Below are 15,939 nucleotides of genomic sequence, written 5' to 3' on the forward strand. Positions count from 1 at the left end.
CACCCAGTGCACCACCGTCGATGAGTCTGTCCAAAACCAAGTACGAGATATGTCATACCTGTGCTCTCTTCTTATCTGATCGGCGAGTCTGGCGCCGATCACCGCCGCCTGCAGCTCTAGGCGCGGGATTGTCTGCGCGCGCCGTGGTGCCACCTTTGCTTTCGCCGAGAAGAGTTTAACTTGCACGCTGCCGTCCGTTCGCCGCATACGCCAGTACGCCACGGCTGCATACGCTTGTTCACTGGCGTCGCATAGCACGTGCAGCTCGATGTCTTCGACGTTGTCCGTTGCGTAGCATCGCGGAAAACGTAGCGCGCCGACCGCTTCCAGCTGCGCCAGCCAGCCCGCAAACTGCTCGCCCTCTTCTTCAGGTATCGGTTCGTCCTTTAAACAAGTCCCGTGGCTTTTAGCTGCCGCATCGAAAACCAATCGCTGCTTCCCTGGCTTGTTGGGATTGGTCACAGCGAAATGCGGCAGGTACCAGCACACGCTGCTCTCGCCTTCACTGCCATCGCATGGAACCGCATACCTTTTCTCAAATAAGTTGTTCATCTGCTTGGTGTACTCGGCTGCGAATTCCGGCGCGGCGTCCATCTTGGCTTCAATCTTCAGAAGTCTCCGCAGCGCGGCATTGTAGCTCGGCGGCATGCGGACATTATCTCTTTTCCATGGCAGGCCGATTTCATACCCGCCCGGCGTCTTCTTCGTAGTCATCTCGACGATTGACGTCGCTCGTCGGTCGGCTTCACCAATGCGCGGTCTACTGGCTATGTTCAATGATTCTATCTTGAAGTGTTCTTCCACCAGGTTGTGCAGCCGTAGGTCCGCTTGCTGCTGTTCTCGGACGTGAAGCACGCAGTCCCTTTCGACGATCATTCGACGCGGCGTTGTCCCATGTATCACCCAGCCGAGATTTGTCTTGGAGGCGGCAGGTTCGTCTGCGCCGCCCGTCCGAAGTTCTCTTGTCACGATATGCTCCCAGTGGTCGGTACCCACCAGGACACCCGCGCGTGCTTGTTCGTAACATACCTCATGTTCCGGTATGTCGCGCAGGTGTCTGTACCGAAGCAGGGAACCCGGGATGGACTGCTGATGCAACTGTAGCCTCTTCATCGTGCGGGCGCGCAGGTCGTGTAGTGTCCCGTCGCTCTGCCCCCGCAGCTGCACCGTCACCAGCCGACTTCCTTCTTCAATCTGCTCCATGTTCGCCCCGTGGATGCGGAGCGGCGTGGCGGGACCTTCGGCGCCGATCTGTCGCGCCAGGTCCTCATCAATGAGGGTGATGGTGGAGCCCTCGTCAAGCAGTGCGTGCGTCGATACCTCCCCCCGTGGGCCGACGACGGTGACTGGACACATCTTCAGCAGGACGGCGCGGGGCGGTGCGGTTGCGCGGTCAGCAACCGCCATGACGGTTTCTTCGGTCGACGCAGCAGGCTCTTCTCTTCTTACGTCGTGCAGTGATGAATGATGCGGGCGGTGGCACTGGTTCACGCCGCATGGTTTCGCTCGACAGTAGATGCGCCGATGTCTCTTCGTGGCGCACTTGAAGCAGGCGCCCTTTTCCCTCACCAGCGCCCACCGCTCATCCACCGACAGCTTGGCGTAGCGCGGGCAGGCAACCATGGTGTGGTCGCGCCCGCAGCACAGGCAGAAGTCTTCTTTCTTCTCTTCTTTCTTCTCTTCTTTCTTCTCCTCTTCATCACCACTGCTGGAAACTATGGCGTATACTGCCGACTTCCTTCTTGGTGGAGCAGGTCGCACTGCCGCTGCTGCCGCTGCTGCCATGGTGTCTCTGCGCGCTGGCGCAGTGCTGCTCGTCGGCGCGTATGTATAGCGGAGCGCCTGGTCCGCCTCTCTCATCAGGAAGCGGGACAGCACCACAATTTCCGGATCTGCCGTTCCTTCCTGTGAATATGCATAGTCGCACCATCTGGACCGCAGGTGCGGACTTAGTTTGTCCAATATCTCCCTTGCTAGCATAGGGTTGTATAAATACCCTTTCCTATCTATGGTTTGAAGTATGCATACCACGTTCTGTACCTTCACAGCGAAACTGTTGATGTCCTTGGCCGCTGCTCCAGGTCGCGGCAGCTTCCTCAGGTCCTCCATGGCCCTGTCGATAATTATCTCGGGCCTCCCGAAGCACTGCTCCAAGGTTTTCATGACTGCTTCAGGTGATGAAGCAGTGTGAAGCAGCGCTGCCACGGCGTCCCTTGCTTCCCCCTTCAGGCATGTACGCAGCCGCTGGATGTTTTCTGCGTCGGACACTTGGTACATGCTGCTTGTGTCCCGGTAGGCTGCTCGGAACGGCAGCCACTCTTCGATCGCACCTGAAAATATAGGAAGGTCCGCATGGCGTAGGCGCGGTCGCGCCATCTTCTCCAGGGACGCCGCCAGCTGCTCTATTCCTGTTCGTCTGGTCGGCGTCGGCGATCTTCCTCTTCTTTGTTCGGATCGCTGGTGTCCGTCATCCTTCGGCACAGGATGTGACTGGAGCCACTCGTCCACCTTGTTTCGTTCTTCTGTCGCGGTGACGGCATCTTCCGGCAGGCCCTCGTCTTCCTGTATGGCGGACACCTCGAACTGTAAGCGTTTATTTATTAGTTCTTTCTCAATTTGTAGTTCTTTTCTCTGTAAAGCGGCGAGTTGCTCTGCCGCTTCTAATTCCGCCGCCTTAATCCGCCGCGCCGTACTCGCCGACGACCGCACCGATCTAGCGGATCTCGCTGGCGAATGCCGTCGCGGTTGCGGCGGGATCTCCATTGTTTCTGTGGCTGACGTCAAGCGTGCGTCAGACGGCGATGCTAACGGGTCCAGCACCAGCCGCCGCATTCGTTCTTGCCGCACACGCTCTGTCTCCTGGCTCCGGTCTTCAACTTCCACAGCGTCACCCTGGCTGCGGGTTACCACCATGCCTAAAGAGGTGACGCACCGCAGGCTTATACTGGCAGACTCGTTCCGCTGACCAGCACCCCTGATTCCCGGCGCGTACCACTAGGTCACCACTGGCGGCCCGTGTCTGCCCGTAAAAAACCTTACGACTCACCTTATTGGACTAGTACCAACAGCGCGGCCCCGTCGGTAGGTACCTGACTCGCCTGGTGACGATCAAAAACACCAGCAGGCTAGTACCAACGTTACCGGTTTGCCGATATTCGTCCCTCGAAGGTGAGCTCGTTGCCGATGCGTACCTCTCTTCGGCAGGATCTGGTCTTCCACGTGCAGCGTTTCTTTCTTGAAGTATCCGGCGCTCGTTGGATCACACGTTGTTATTCGGCGATCGTAGGGTCACACCTTGTTATCCGGCGATCGAAGGACCACACGTTGTTGTGGACTGTATAATTTTTGGGGTTCGTGGTCGAAATAAAACCCTTCCTTCGACATACATAAGTACATATATTTTCTCTTTACAATTACAATTTATAATCCTAATCACTATTACTTATTAACTACTTGTCTGTAATAAGGACTTGCTCTAACTGATCACTATTAGTACTTATTCGCTACTGGTCTGGAGTAAGCACTTGCTCGAACTGAACTCCATTTGAGAATTCGGGCTATTTATATGCGTCGCCGGCGGGGGGATTCAAAGCGGCCGCCCGGCGGCGAGGCACAAAGCGGCGGCGGCATCCAAAAGGCGGCGAGACTCAAAGCGGCGGCGGCATCCAAAAGCGGCGGCGGCTGTCTTGCATTTGCCGCCTAGGCCACGCCTCCTCCACGTGTAAACGCAATGCACGTGGCGTACTGAGTACAGCGCGATAGGCGAAACCGCGGTGCGCCTCGTCGAAACCGCGGTGCGCCTCTCTGCCACGTGCAGCGTTAATATTCCGCCTCATACACGTGGAGCCGCTGCGCGGGGAGCCCCGTTACCGCCTGCGTGTACTCGTCCTTTACATCGAGAACGGCTGAACCGATTTCGATAATTCTTTTTTTATTATATTCCTTGAAGTACGAGGATGGTTCTTATGTAGAGAAAACGTAAATATTATGTACCACGGGCGAAGCCAGGGCGGACCGCTAGTATAAGTATAGATTCGGAAAAATAATCTTTTAAATTTTAAGAATAGAAGCATCTTTTTCCCCATAATATTTTTAAAAAAGATATTTTTTGTTACAGGAAATTATTCAAATTTCTCAAACGCAAGATGAGAGATGAAGATTTATGCGGACTCACGATATTAAATACACTAAAATGTCATTAGTTTCTACACTCAACAAGACTGAAGCGTGAAGCTGTAGTTAACTTAAACTCAAATTCATACTCAAACTCAAATATTGTAACACGCAAATTTATTTTAATTCATACTCAAACTCAAACTAAAAGTCACACTCAAACTCATACTCAAACTCAAAGTTAAACTTCAAAAATTCTAACACGCAAATTCATACTCATATATAAGAAACTACGCTACTAGAAAATGTTTAAATTTAAATATTAATAAATAATAAATATATTTTTACGCTTCGCGACATTGGGCGAATTATTTGTATTATATAGACTAGCCTAGTCTTTTTAATAATATGTATATAAAAACTAGCAGTCCGCCCCGGTTTCGCCCGCAAAGAAAAACCCGCATAGTTCCCGTTCTGCGGGATTTCCGGGATAAAAGCTATCCTATGTGTTAATCCAAGTTACCTTCTATATGTGTGCTAAATTTCATTGTAATCGGTTCAGTAGTATTTGCGTGAAAGAGTAACAAACACACACACACATCCTCACAAACTTTCGCATTTATAATATTAGTAGGATTTGTAGGATTTTAAAGATGTGTTGGTTAGTTTGGAAAGAGACAAAATACTGTGATGTTATCTCTCTTTCTTAACGCTTAAAGTTTCTACATACAAACATTTTTTAAGATATTGAATAACTAGCGGTCCGGGATCTTGTACATAATATCAAACATTTAAATAAATTTTGAAATCGATCCAGTAGTTACTGAGATTAGCGCAGTCAAACCAACAAACTTATAATAGTATAAGTTTGTTTACCTTCATAATATAATCCCTACTTATAATATTATAAATGCGAAAGTTACTCTGTCTGTGTGTCTGTTACGCTTTCCCGCTTAAACCTCTCAACCGATTTTGATGAAATTTGACACAGACAATCTTTAGACCCTGCGAAATAGGCTACCTTTTATCAAAACACCACGCGGGCGAAGCCGCGGGCGGAAGCTAGTTTTATAATATTGCTACAGCTTTACGTGTCATAAATATTAGGTATTTTAATAGGATTTTTTATATAAATGGTATTTCGGAAAAATGGCAAGAGGCATTAAATATAATTGTTTAAGTTATTTCTTTTATATAATTTACATTGTTGAATAAATGTGTGAAATAAGTTGTTTGTTTTATTTTACTCCTTTTTGGCGATGTCCTGTACTTTACGAAGGGCCGGCGCAGATATGGTGGAGCGCAGTGCATAGCATTTTTCATTGTCAAACTATTATCGACATTGCACTCATTAAAATAAAATTCAAAATCAAATAACAATTTTTTCCCGAGTAGCATCGAAGTGTCACATGCGAAAGGTGCGTTTTTGAATATTGTTGAGGACAATGTCGATAATAGACTTGTTGAATTGTCCGAAAAAATTGACACTTTACTTCAGGGCAGTAATGATCAAAGTTATAGTGCAGGTCCACACTGCGAGCCTAGCGCGGTTGCGACGGCGGGCGCGAAATATCAAACGTATGAAACGCGCCTTTGCGTCCACATTGACATGACTATGGCGGAAGCCTAGTGCGACGGTAATGAGCGAGCCAGCGCGCGTAGTTTTCAAACTCTCCTATCCGCGCGTTCTGGCCACACTACGGGCCTAGTCAGCAAGCGACCCAATGCGCGGACGGCGGGGGTATCAAACCAGTTCGGTCTTGTCGCTCGACTTCTTATATTATATCCTTTATTGTTTTTCGTAAAATAGCGGTAAATACTTAATTGTTGAAGTGAAACTTCTTTATTTATAAGTGCGATTCAATCTAAAACACTTATATACACCACAGTAATTTTGTAGGGTATAATCTCAATTCTTCATATAAGATTCACCCGTTATTCCTCTGTTTTATTTATTTCGTGTACAACTTCTATAATGATCTCATCTCAAAATAGGACTGTCCAGTAAAAATAGCAAATCGTCCAAAGTTTGCAACACCCGAAAAACGTCGAACCGCTACTTGAGCTCGCGCGTCGGTGTGGCCACCGCGAGCGCCCGCTCGTCGCGCCCGCCTAGGCCGCCGCCACCGCGCTGAATGTGTGGACGCACACATACAGGGTTACTTGTAAAAACGAGCAACCTCGCAGGACAAGATGGCTAACATCATAAGTAACAACATTCGCTCATTAAAAAACTCAGCGATATGCTTCAGACAATTTTTGAGCGTGATTATGAGAATAGTAAGCTTGAACTTAACCTAAAAGATCTCAGTATTCAGATATCGAAACATTGTATTGATTGTCTTTTCTATTTATAAGTCTAGAATCTGGAGACCCATAAAATTTAAGAATATTTGCATCCACAGAACTCGGAAACCCTAGGTATAGGTATATTAGTAGGTAGGTTGTAGGTATAGTAACCAATAATACCTAATTATTGTTTTAAAATAGGTACTTTTTCTTACTTAAATCTTGGATTTTTCATGGAACTTTTCAAAAATGAATTTCATAAAAGCAGGGTAACTAACTACATAGGGTTTTAATGAAAAACTGAATATTTTGCATACACTTTATTATCACATTATTTGATTTCTTACAGAAGCTAGATTTGTGTTCCTTACGCCATACCGCCAATGGCCGTCAAATCGTTTAGTTGATGTAATTTCAACTATGGGCTGCGTATTTAGGGGAGAACCTAGAGATTTCATCATTTCATAGGTGTTGTTTGGACGAATTATCTGGAAATATAAATAGTAATTATTATTTGCCACCATGTATATACTCGTAAAATAATATTTAAAACTGAAAAACAGCAATAATAGCATAAAGGGCACCCCGTCAGCAAAGCAACCAATTTAAAATAAAAAATGTAGGTATTTAGTATTTAGGTAGTTACTGCGCTGATTTTCAGAGGAGACTTCGTGACTAAAAACACATCTAAAACTAGCAGGGTACTTACTCTTCCAAAAACAACGCTTTGCAAACAATGATATTTTATGTATAGATACGTTATATACTCACAATATATCCAAAAAAAATGCTTCATATGCAGTGTCAGGCACACACAAATACAATTTTCATTTTACTTAATTTATTACATTGACAGACTGTATAAGAGAGATGGCTCTAATAAAATGATATAAACAAAAAAGACAAAGATAGTTTGTCACTTCCGCGCAGGTGTAAGCAAAAGTCATAAGAATTCGCCAATTAAATATAAATAAACAAATAGTTGCCATGGTAATTGGCATAGACTAACGACACAGAAGGTTCAATGTTATAGAATATAGATGTTAGGTTTCCTAAATGTGACAATTTCATTTACTATTTTATGATTATTATGATGTCGTATTACAATGAAAAAAAAAATTTTTTTTTGGAGATATAACTGTATATTAAGTATTTATTACTAGCTGTGGTGTTCGTTTTCGGTCATCATCATTTCACCCGATAAACACCCACTGCTGAGCATACTGCATAATCCTCCTTATAGAACTCCATAAGGACCGATCTTACGCTATTCGTTTCAAGGCAGTTCCCGAAACCCGTACAAGGTCATCACTCCAACTTGTAGGATAATAATTATAATAATAGTGGTGCCTAGATGAAAAAAAAGGATGAAATAAAAGAAAGGATGAAGTATAAGCCTTTTTTATCTAAAACACAAATAAAATTTATGTTCAATAGCTATTTACAGAAAAGCAAATAGCATTTTTCGTCAGTAGCGATAATCTTTTCTTTAATGTTAACGTATATTCAACATCATTTTATTTTTATTTATCATTTTATTATTGCAAACAAACATTTTTGGCATCACGATTTCATTGTATATAATAAATAGCTATATTTGTTAATTATATGCACTGGATGTAAACTGTGGATTTAAATATAAAAATAATCAAGTATTTACCCAAATCGAAATTAATAAAATAACCGTTCTATTTTCAATAATCGTATCTACATGATAATCTTTGAACACAGTGTACGCTAGCTTTGTCACACTAGTGATTGAAGCAATGTTTTATCCCTTTCATTATTTCAATACACGTGTCAAGCAAGTGTCATTCATAAAGAATTGTAAATTGTTATTTTTACTCTTAAACTGTAATAATTTAATATAAAATATATGATATTCCTGTGATATGATATTCCTTTATCTTTTTTTATTTTTTTGCACGAATACGTGCACTTTCTGAACACACAGGAAGGCATTTTCGACAACTTTAATGTACCTATCGGCATATACGCTCACTGGGACTGGTGACAATCTGACTGATTGCATTGGTCCCAAATAGGACCAATTCACGGAATCAGTTTTGGTGCGTTGATGACGTATCTACCTCTTGTTTCTATATATAATATCATTGTTTGCAAATCAAATTTTGGTATTGATTTAAACGTTATATTGAAAATACCGCACATCTCATCGTTTCTTGTTACTCGCATTGATAATAATCCTGTAATATAAGATTCGTTTAATGTGAAGATTCAGAATACGTTTGGCCACAGAAAATCTCAAGAACACGTAACTTCTTATATCACAGAAAGACCACCTAGAGAAGTTTAGCTTTGGTAGCATGTTAACCGAAAACAAAATAAGAAGGACAAACATAAAATTACATTAAAATTAACAAGCTTTTAACTTCGACTTCATAGTCAGAATACCTAATTTCCGATGGGAATGAGCTGTACTATGTTGCCCCACGTCTATATCTAGATAATTAAATCATAATATCATACAATCTCTTCGTTGCGACGTGAAAGAAAGAAAAACACCCTTTCCTATTATGTATATTATTAAGCAGGATCGATAAATAATAATATAAAAAAGACGTGTGGCACATGGGGACTGCCGCGGTAAAGCTATTGCATGCTATGCCTTCAAGCCACACCTCCGTCACACCGTGCCCGTCGGAGTGGGGAGCGTGAGGTTTTTCGTTACTAAATTTCTCGATTCGGTCCCCGCGCTCAAGGCCCGCGATAGAAGCTATGCAATAGCTTAATAAACAAATTCGTTTTAGGGAAATACATTTACCTGGCATTGAATGGGAAAAATGATAGTTTTCAGCCCCGATAGGTTGGAATCTGCCCTTCTGTGCGTAGCAACCAAACCCGTTATTGTGAACCACATCTCCACCACTCCAGAATAAATTGGGGACTTTTCTACAAATTTATCTTTTTGAATATGCATATCAGTGGAAACAATAATATGTATTATCTATTATGTATATCATCTACACTAATATTATAAAGAGGAAAACTTTGTTTGTTTGTTTGATTGTAATGAATATAGGCTCATAAACTACTGGACCGATTTTAAAAATTCTTTCACCATTCGAAGCTACATTATCAACGAGTAAAGGCTATAAAACATGTAGGTACCACGGGCGAAGCCGGGGCGGACCGCTAGTATTAGATAATTGTGGTTTAATTTTTTTAGTTTAGGTATGTCGTTTTGATTGTCATATAAGTAATCTATATTTTTAACAATAAATGCAATGTACTACTATTAAATCCGCATTGCTGCGCAAAAGTAACTGCCAATACAGGATAATACATAGTTAGGTAATAGGATATTATGAAATATATTGGGCATTTTTTTGGCTTCATAAAAATAAAATAAAGTACTTAAACACACCAAAAAGTCTTTATTAAAACCACCATTATTAAAACTGCCTAAAAACAAAACCTATCTCTGCCGCGAAGTCGACGGCATTTGCTCCCGTTTCTCTTCAGAAAACTGGTTCACAGCGAGGCAATATTTCTCAGAATGATACGTCCTTGATATCTGCGAAAGTAACGGGCTTCCATGAGGAGAGTTCAGCCATAGAGAGGCACTACCCGTCTGCCCGACCATCGCTATGAACGCAATCAACATCCTCGTATTTAGCAAACCCCTTTGTATTTGGGGCTGCTTCAACAACGTCTCCAGGATATAACCATCTGGTAATCCATTGATAAGCTCGAAAACACTGGACCCTCGCTCTCCAATCAACCATGACGCAGCAGCTGGTACATTACTCCCAGTATAACGTAGCGCCGCCTCCGAATCTTCTAGCGAAAACCCAAGATTTTTCAACGTTACAAGCGCTTCTGGGTTCGGCGGTTCGATTATCTTCGCTCTCCACGCACGAAACTTTTCTAAAAACCGCTGCAAATGCTCAGCTCGTTTGTACGAATCGTCTCCACTTGTAGATGAAACCGATGCAGTGTTCTCTTCTGTAGCGTTTAATCTGGCTGCTATTTCTTCTGGCGTGATCACTTGGACCGTGAACTGCTGGTTCCTCTGCGGTTCGTCTAACGCTGCTGATAGCTGTGCTAATGTTAGCTCGTAATTCCGCCCTGCTGCAGCTAATCGAGCTCCAGCTTCGATTAAAGATATCAGAATCTTCCGCAGTTCAAACGACAATTCATTGGTCGATAATAATGATTGTAAATTTGGCTGTCTAACTGCGTTTTGTGGGGAAGGTAGAGAGGCTGTAGCAGCCGCTATAGCACTGGGCTGTGGCGCTCTAACCGACCCCAAATCCCATAGAGCACCAGCATCTGGCGTACGACGCTCTATAAGCAGTAACTCGTCAAACATGGCCACTTGTTCTTGGGATATAGTGAGAAAATCGTGGAGGGTTGTCGTATCGGATACGCGTACAATCTTAAACCGGCTCGAACTGTTCTCTCCGTTTGGATAGAAATAATCAATTGATCTGTTTTTCACTTCTTCTATTAACGTATCGTCTGGAAAGTAAGCACTGAACACCTGTCCTTCTGGACTGACGATCTTAACGAAGACATCATTTTGACCATTTAACCCGGTATCCGACACCAGCATCTGTGGTGATCTCTTCTAGATCGATTACTTTAATTAAAATCAGTAAAAGGAATAGAAATATGCTAGTAAAAAAAGCTATTAGACACAAGATTAATTTTATCATAATTTGACGTCATTTTGGTGACGTGTGACGTTATTTTTGTTTTGTTAACACGGAGTCGTTTCAAAAAGGTTTTGTATGGAAATATATGTTAATTTTTAAGGTAAAAAATAGTAATAATCGAGGGACGTGCATAACTAAATTGTTAAAAAAAACATCAGCAACATTTTAATGCAAATGGATTCCCTTGCGGGGAACAATGCGACACACAAAAATGTAGAAATAAATCATAATTAATAATTTAACTAATTAACTAAGAATTAACTTCACCTGGCTGATAAAAAGTAGTGTATAAATAATCAATCTCTATCCCAAACATAACTATATCGGCTCATTTTTGTATTCTTCATTTATCCTTACAAACTCCCACGTTTATAACTAATAGTCTTAACTATAGGTATCCAGACATACATACCTAAAGAACCGTGTACCAACATAGCCATATCCAACGCCGTCACCATCGAGAAGATCCAGGAATAATTTGCAAGTGTTCGGACATACGTCAGTGAAAAGCTCTGCTGCCATCGTACCCATAACAGCGGCACCACGGATTTTTAATGTTATGTACACTCTGATAAATAAATATTATTTTTATTCATGTAAATTGACTTTTAATTAACAAGACAAGTGAGGAGCGTCGCGATTAATTGCGCGAGTAGAGCAGTGTGTGGCCAGAGAGGGCAATGTCGCGGTCGCGGCGAATAACAGCAGCGCGATGAGCAGAGCGATGAGCAGCGCGAGGAGCATAGTGTGGCCGCGACATTAGATACCATTTTCAAGTTATTTGCACACTTTGCAATTATGGGCAATTATTATATGTTAAATTTATTATTTTGTGAAAAAAATGATCTGCGAAATATATTTTCTACCGGCTTTAAAAAAGGAGGAGGAGGTTCTTAATTCAACTGTAAGTACATATTATAATTTTTGTGTTTTAAAACGTTCTTCTGATGATTATTACTCCTTATTTTTGCTACGCGTTTGTCTATAGAAAGCAAACCTTGGTCTCTTGACGCCCGGTGGAGGTATGAACACTGGGTCTTCTATTATTTCCTCTATTTTGAGTGGAAACAATATAAATTCGCTTCGTGACATGTGCATTATTCTCAGTTTAGTGTTAAACCATTCTTTGTTTAAAGACGATGAAGTTTCTAGACGTGGTGGCTGAAATAAAACTATTTACATAAAATCAACAACTAGAGTGAGACGATACAAAACTGCCAAAGCGTCGTTTGGGCAGAGTTTTGATTCGGACAATTTCTGAGTTTTAATCTATACTAATATTATAAAGCTGAAGAGTTTGTTTGTTTGTATGTTTGTTTGAACGCACTAATCTCGGGAACTACTGGTCCGATTTGAAAAATTGTTTCGGTGTTAGATAGCCCATTTATCGAGGAAGGTTATAGGCTATATTTCATCACGCTACAGGCAACAGGAGTGGAGCCACGGGGGTGAAACCGCGCGGAGCAGCTAGTAAGCGATATAATCTGAACTTTAAACTTTACTGCCACGATAATTTGAATGAATGTTTTATACAGCATTTTTGACGACCTTTTGATAGGCAATTGTGACTTAAAAATAATATTAACGCTTGGAGATACTTACAGTACTTTTAATTAGCTTGTATAATTTTTTATTTTCCCTACATATTCGTTTGTATGTGTACAATCTTTGTTCGTAATATTGCTTACACGGTGGTGGTAGTCGAGTCCAACGACTGTCGATTTTACCCTACGATCATTGAAATATAGACCTTATCATTATTATAGTATGGTTGATACATATAAAAGAATGAAATCCAAACATTATAAATGTGAAAGTAACTCTGTCTATGTGCTCTTCAACACGCCACAACCACTGAACCGATTTGGATGAAATTTGGTAGCTTGAGACAACGGAAACTATGCGCATTTTCCTTTGACTATGCGAGCGAAGTTGCGGGCATAAACTGCGAAAAAATTAAAAAAAAAAGTGTTCAATTCAAAAATTTTGTATTCGAAATCTTTAATATTCCAGTTTTTGTTGTCCAGCTCACTGATTTAACTTAATACAATACAAACTCTAGAAAAAATATCAAATAGTTTTTTTTTTCTGTATTTTTTCTTCCCACTCTTTTTGACGTGACAATTGACTTTATAAGAGTGTCTTATAATTCGATAGAGCCGGCTGCACGCACGAAAAAACATGACTCATGCGGCGTTACCTCGCTCTGAGGCGTTCCATGTAAGGCTTGAAGTGCAAGCGAGAGCGCGGAACGAGCGACAAAGAAGCACAATCGGACGTTGTCACGTTCAACTATCGTCAGTAAACCGACAACCAATTTTTTTAAACATATCAAATACAACATACAAAATACTTACCTTAAAATGCGCCGCCTTTATAGCCATAACCAGCTTAACATTCTCATAATACAAATCACGAGCATTATTCACCCATCCTGGTAGATCTCTTACCATTCGATTGGCCAAATATATGGGCGAAGAAGAATCTACCTTTGAACCTATTGCTTGATGTTTCTATTAAAACAATTGAGTTAAAAAAAACACACTTTAAAAAGATAAATTAATGAAATTATTGTATATAGTCATTGATGCTTGAAAAGTGTTTAAAGTTTGATTTAAATCAGCACGTCAAAAGTGGGTGAAAATCGTGTATTATGGAATCGGTTACATACAGACAGGCTTAAAAGGCAGACAGGTACTACAAACTAAGATATTTTTGAATTTTTAGATACGTGTACACTCCAGAATGGTAATATAGTAGGCAATTGCCTGACTCTAGCGAGCGAGATAGTATAGCGCCCGCCAAACTTCTTGGCCTCAACGTAACGTGGTGGGGGAAGTTTGCGCATCAAGTTTTTAGTACATTTTTATATGCGCAAGCTTCCCCCACCACGTTACTTTGTTGCCAAGAAGTTTGGCGAGCGCTATAGTAATCTGTTTTAAACAAGAAGCTTATATCTAATACACTGGAGATTTCAGTATGAAATGATGATGTTTTTTTATCCTTTTCACACCTAACTTGACAAAAAAGTATACGGGCGTCATTCAAGGTCATATTTTCTTGTTACAAGTTAATGTTCATACTGAAATCTCCAGTGTATTAGATATAAGCTTCTTGGTTTTAAATAAGTGAATGAAAGACCGTCTTAAAAACGACTAACCTACTAAATGAATGATAATTTCTGCTAAGAAAAATCGTAAGATAATTTTCATTTATATTATATAGATTTTCTTTAAGCATTCACAATATTATTTTCATATTATATTCATATTTTACATATAAACTATAGCAAGTATTTCTATAATATGTGTGTTCTAGTATAGTATAAGCTACATAACAGGCAAATATCAACAAAATCTGTTCAGTTCTCACGTACTTACTACATACTTTCGCGTATATAATATTATTAGGTTAAATTATTTACTTTAGCTTTTTTCTTCTTACTAATTTTTACACCTGTAACTTCTGGAGGGGGGGAATAGTACTTCTTTTCGGGTTTAGGTTGAGCCCGTAATATTGCTTTTATTAGAGTCATTGTGTGTTATTACGAGAATTTTGAAAGCAAACATGAATGAAATTAATAATCTATGAGGTCGTGATATACAGATTATATTTTGCTATGAATTAAAGACTAAAAATAAATAAATAAAACTAACATATTCAATCGATTTAAAGCTTAGAGCAATTAAACCAACAGAGAATTTTATATTAAAAAAAAAATAATTTTCCAGTTCTGTTTTTTAGGTATGTATATTTTTCTGCAAAAATTTGCAGCATATTGTTTTTAAAAAACTCCTTTTGAACTTGGGTAATAAAACAATTTTGCTCCACACAAATTATTTATTACTAAAATACTGTAAGGTTACAATATCACAATAATGTGCCTACAAAAAAGCAGTGATACAATATAATGTAAAATAATATAAAGCTACGAATACAAATTCTATGCGACTAAAGCGAATTACACACGAACGGTTTAAAATAAGCATATTTGAAACAATTGACATATTAAAAAAGTTACGATTGATTTCTTATCTGTGGTCTATCTAAAGGCGGGAAATTTTGACATTTAAACGTCATTTTCTTTTTGTTTTATAAATGGAGAAAGTTTTTATTCAGAGAGCTGTTTTGAATTTAGTTAATTTTTAACGGGAATAACTGCCTTTTTTAAAAAAGTAACGATTGATTTCTTATCTGTGGTCTATCTAAAGGCGGGAATTTTTTTGTGTTTGGCATTTAAATGTCATCTTTTTTTGTTTTATAAATGGAGAAAGTTTTTATTTAGAGAGCTGTTTTTAATTTAGTTAATTTTTAATGGTAATAAATGAAAATCGTGTATAAAACGCCTGAATACATAAAACATCACGGGAATGTGACTAGCATTGTTAAATATTATTGAGATCTATAAAGTTATCATTAAAATTAAATAAATGTCAGCGTCTTTTTCGTTTTTTATTTTTTACATTTTTATCTATAGAGAATCTGTTTTGAATTTTTTTTTTATTAAAAATAGCTTTTGCTATTCAGTACATCGAGATTCAAAGAAATGCATTTATTACAAACGTTTTTTTTTTCCTTTTTTAACATATTTTTTATAAAACCTCAAACTATTAAACTACATGTGTTTTTTTGGATTGACGTAGAATAAACAACAAGACTCACAATCACGCTCAAAAATTGTCCAAAGCAAAACTCTGCCTATGCATATGCTATTATAAGGCATAGCATAAGCGATACAATAAACTTTGAACATTACTACCATGAAATAAGGTGTTAATTTCAATGAATATTTTATAAGTTAATATATTGTTTGAAAAAAGCCACTCAGATTTTTGACGATCTATCAATAGGCCAT

The 15,939-nt window shown here is 40.2% G+C and overlaps 4 protein-coding genes across 4 annotated transcripts in view; 1 reads left to right on the top strand and 3 right to left on the bottom strand.

Moving 5' to 3' along the window:
- LOC149475952 (uncharacterized) overlaps positions 1-4,523 on the top strand; it is a 35,016-nt gene extending 30,493 nt beyond the window's left edge. The window contains exon 8 of the mRNA XM_089713009.1: positions 4,118-4,523. Within this exon, the coding sequence (XP_089569135.1) occupies positions 4,118-4,202 (85 nt within the window). The 3' untranslated portion in view covers positions 4,203-4,523. The remainder of the gene's footprint in view (positions 1-4,117) is intronic.
- The window catches only part of Klp64D (kinesin-like protein 64D), a 153,362-nt gene that overhangs the window by 101,797 nt on the left and 35,626 nt on the right, over positions 1-15,939 (bottom strand). The gene's annotated exons all lie outside the window — the stretch shown is intronic.
- On the bottom strand, positions 6,727-14,619 carry LOC149475953 (uncharacterized). Its single transcript, XM_089713072.1, has 8 exons — positions 14,509-14,619; positions 13,442-13,597; positions 12,687-12,812; positions 12,082-12,245; positions 11,497-11,652; positions 9,188-9,315; positions 8,485-8,609; positions 6,727-6,890 (listed from the first exon to the last, which is right to left on the bottom strand). The coding sequence occupies exons 1-8, from the start codon at positions 14,617-14,619 to the stop codon at positions 6,729-6,731; spliced, it is 1,128 nt and encodes a 375-aa protein (XP_089569198.1). The 3' UTR covers positions 6,727-6,728.
- Positions 9,842-11,106, bottom strand: Kpc2 (Kip1 ubiquitination-promoting complex subunit 2). The gene has a single exon (XM_089713070.1). It carries the CDS (start codon positions 10,979-10,981, stop codon positions 9,842-9,844), a length of 1,140 nt encoding a protein of 379 aa, XP_089569196.1. The 5' UTR covers positions 10,982-11,106.

This window comes from Colias philodice, chromosome 29 (assembly GCF_061535455.1).
Source record: "Colias philodice isolate Cphi_HAF_F1 chromosome 29, ilColPhil1 Martin Lab GWU primary, whole genome shotgun sequence".
NCBI classification, from domain to species: Eukaryota; Metazoa; Arthropoda; class Insecta; order Lepidoptera; family Pieridae; genus Colias; species Colias philodice.

Excerpts from the sequence above, each read along its gene's own strand:
- Kpc2 (XM_089713070.1), bottom strand. The coding sequence starts at position 10,981 with ATGCTGGTGTCGGATACCGGGTTAAATGGTCAAAATGATGTCTTCGTT.
- LOC149475953 (XM_089713072.1), bottom strand. The coding sequence starts at position 14,619 with ATGACTCTAATAAAAGCAATATTACGGGCTCAACCTAAACCCGAAAAG. Across the intron at positions 13,598-14,508 it reads GTAAGAAGAAAAAAGCTAAA|AAACATCAAGCAATAGGTTC; the intron begins GTAAATAATTTA and ends TTGTTTTAATAG. Across the intron at positions 8,610-9,187 it reads TTTTTCCCATTCAATGCCAG|GATTATTATCAATGCGAGTA; the intron begins GTAAATGTATTT and ends CTTATATTACAG.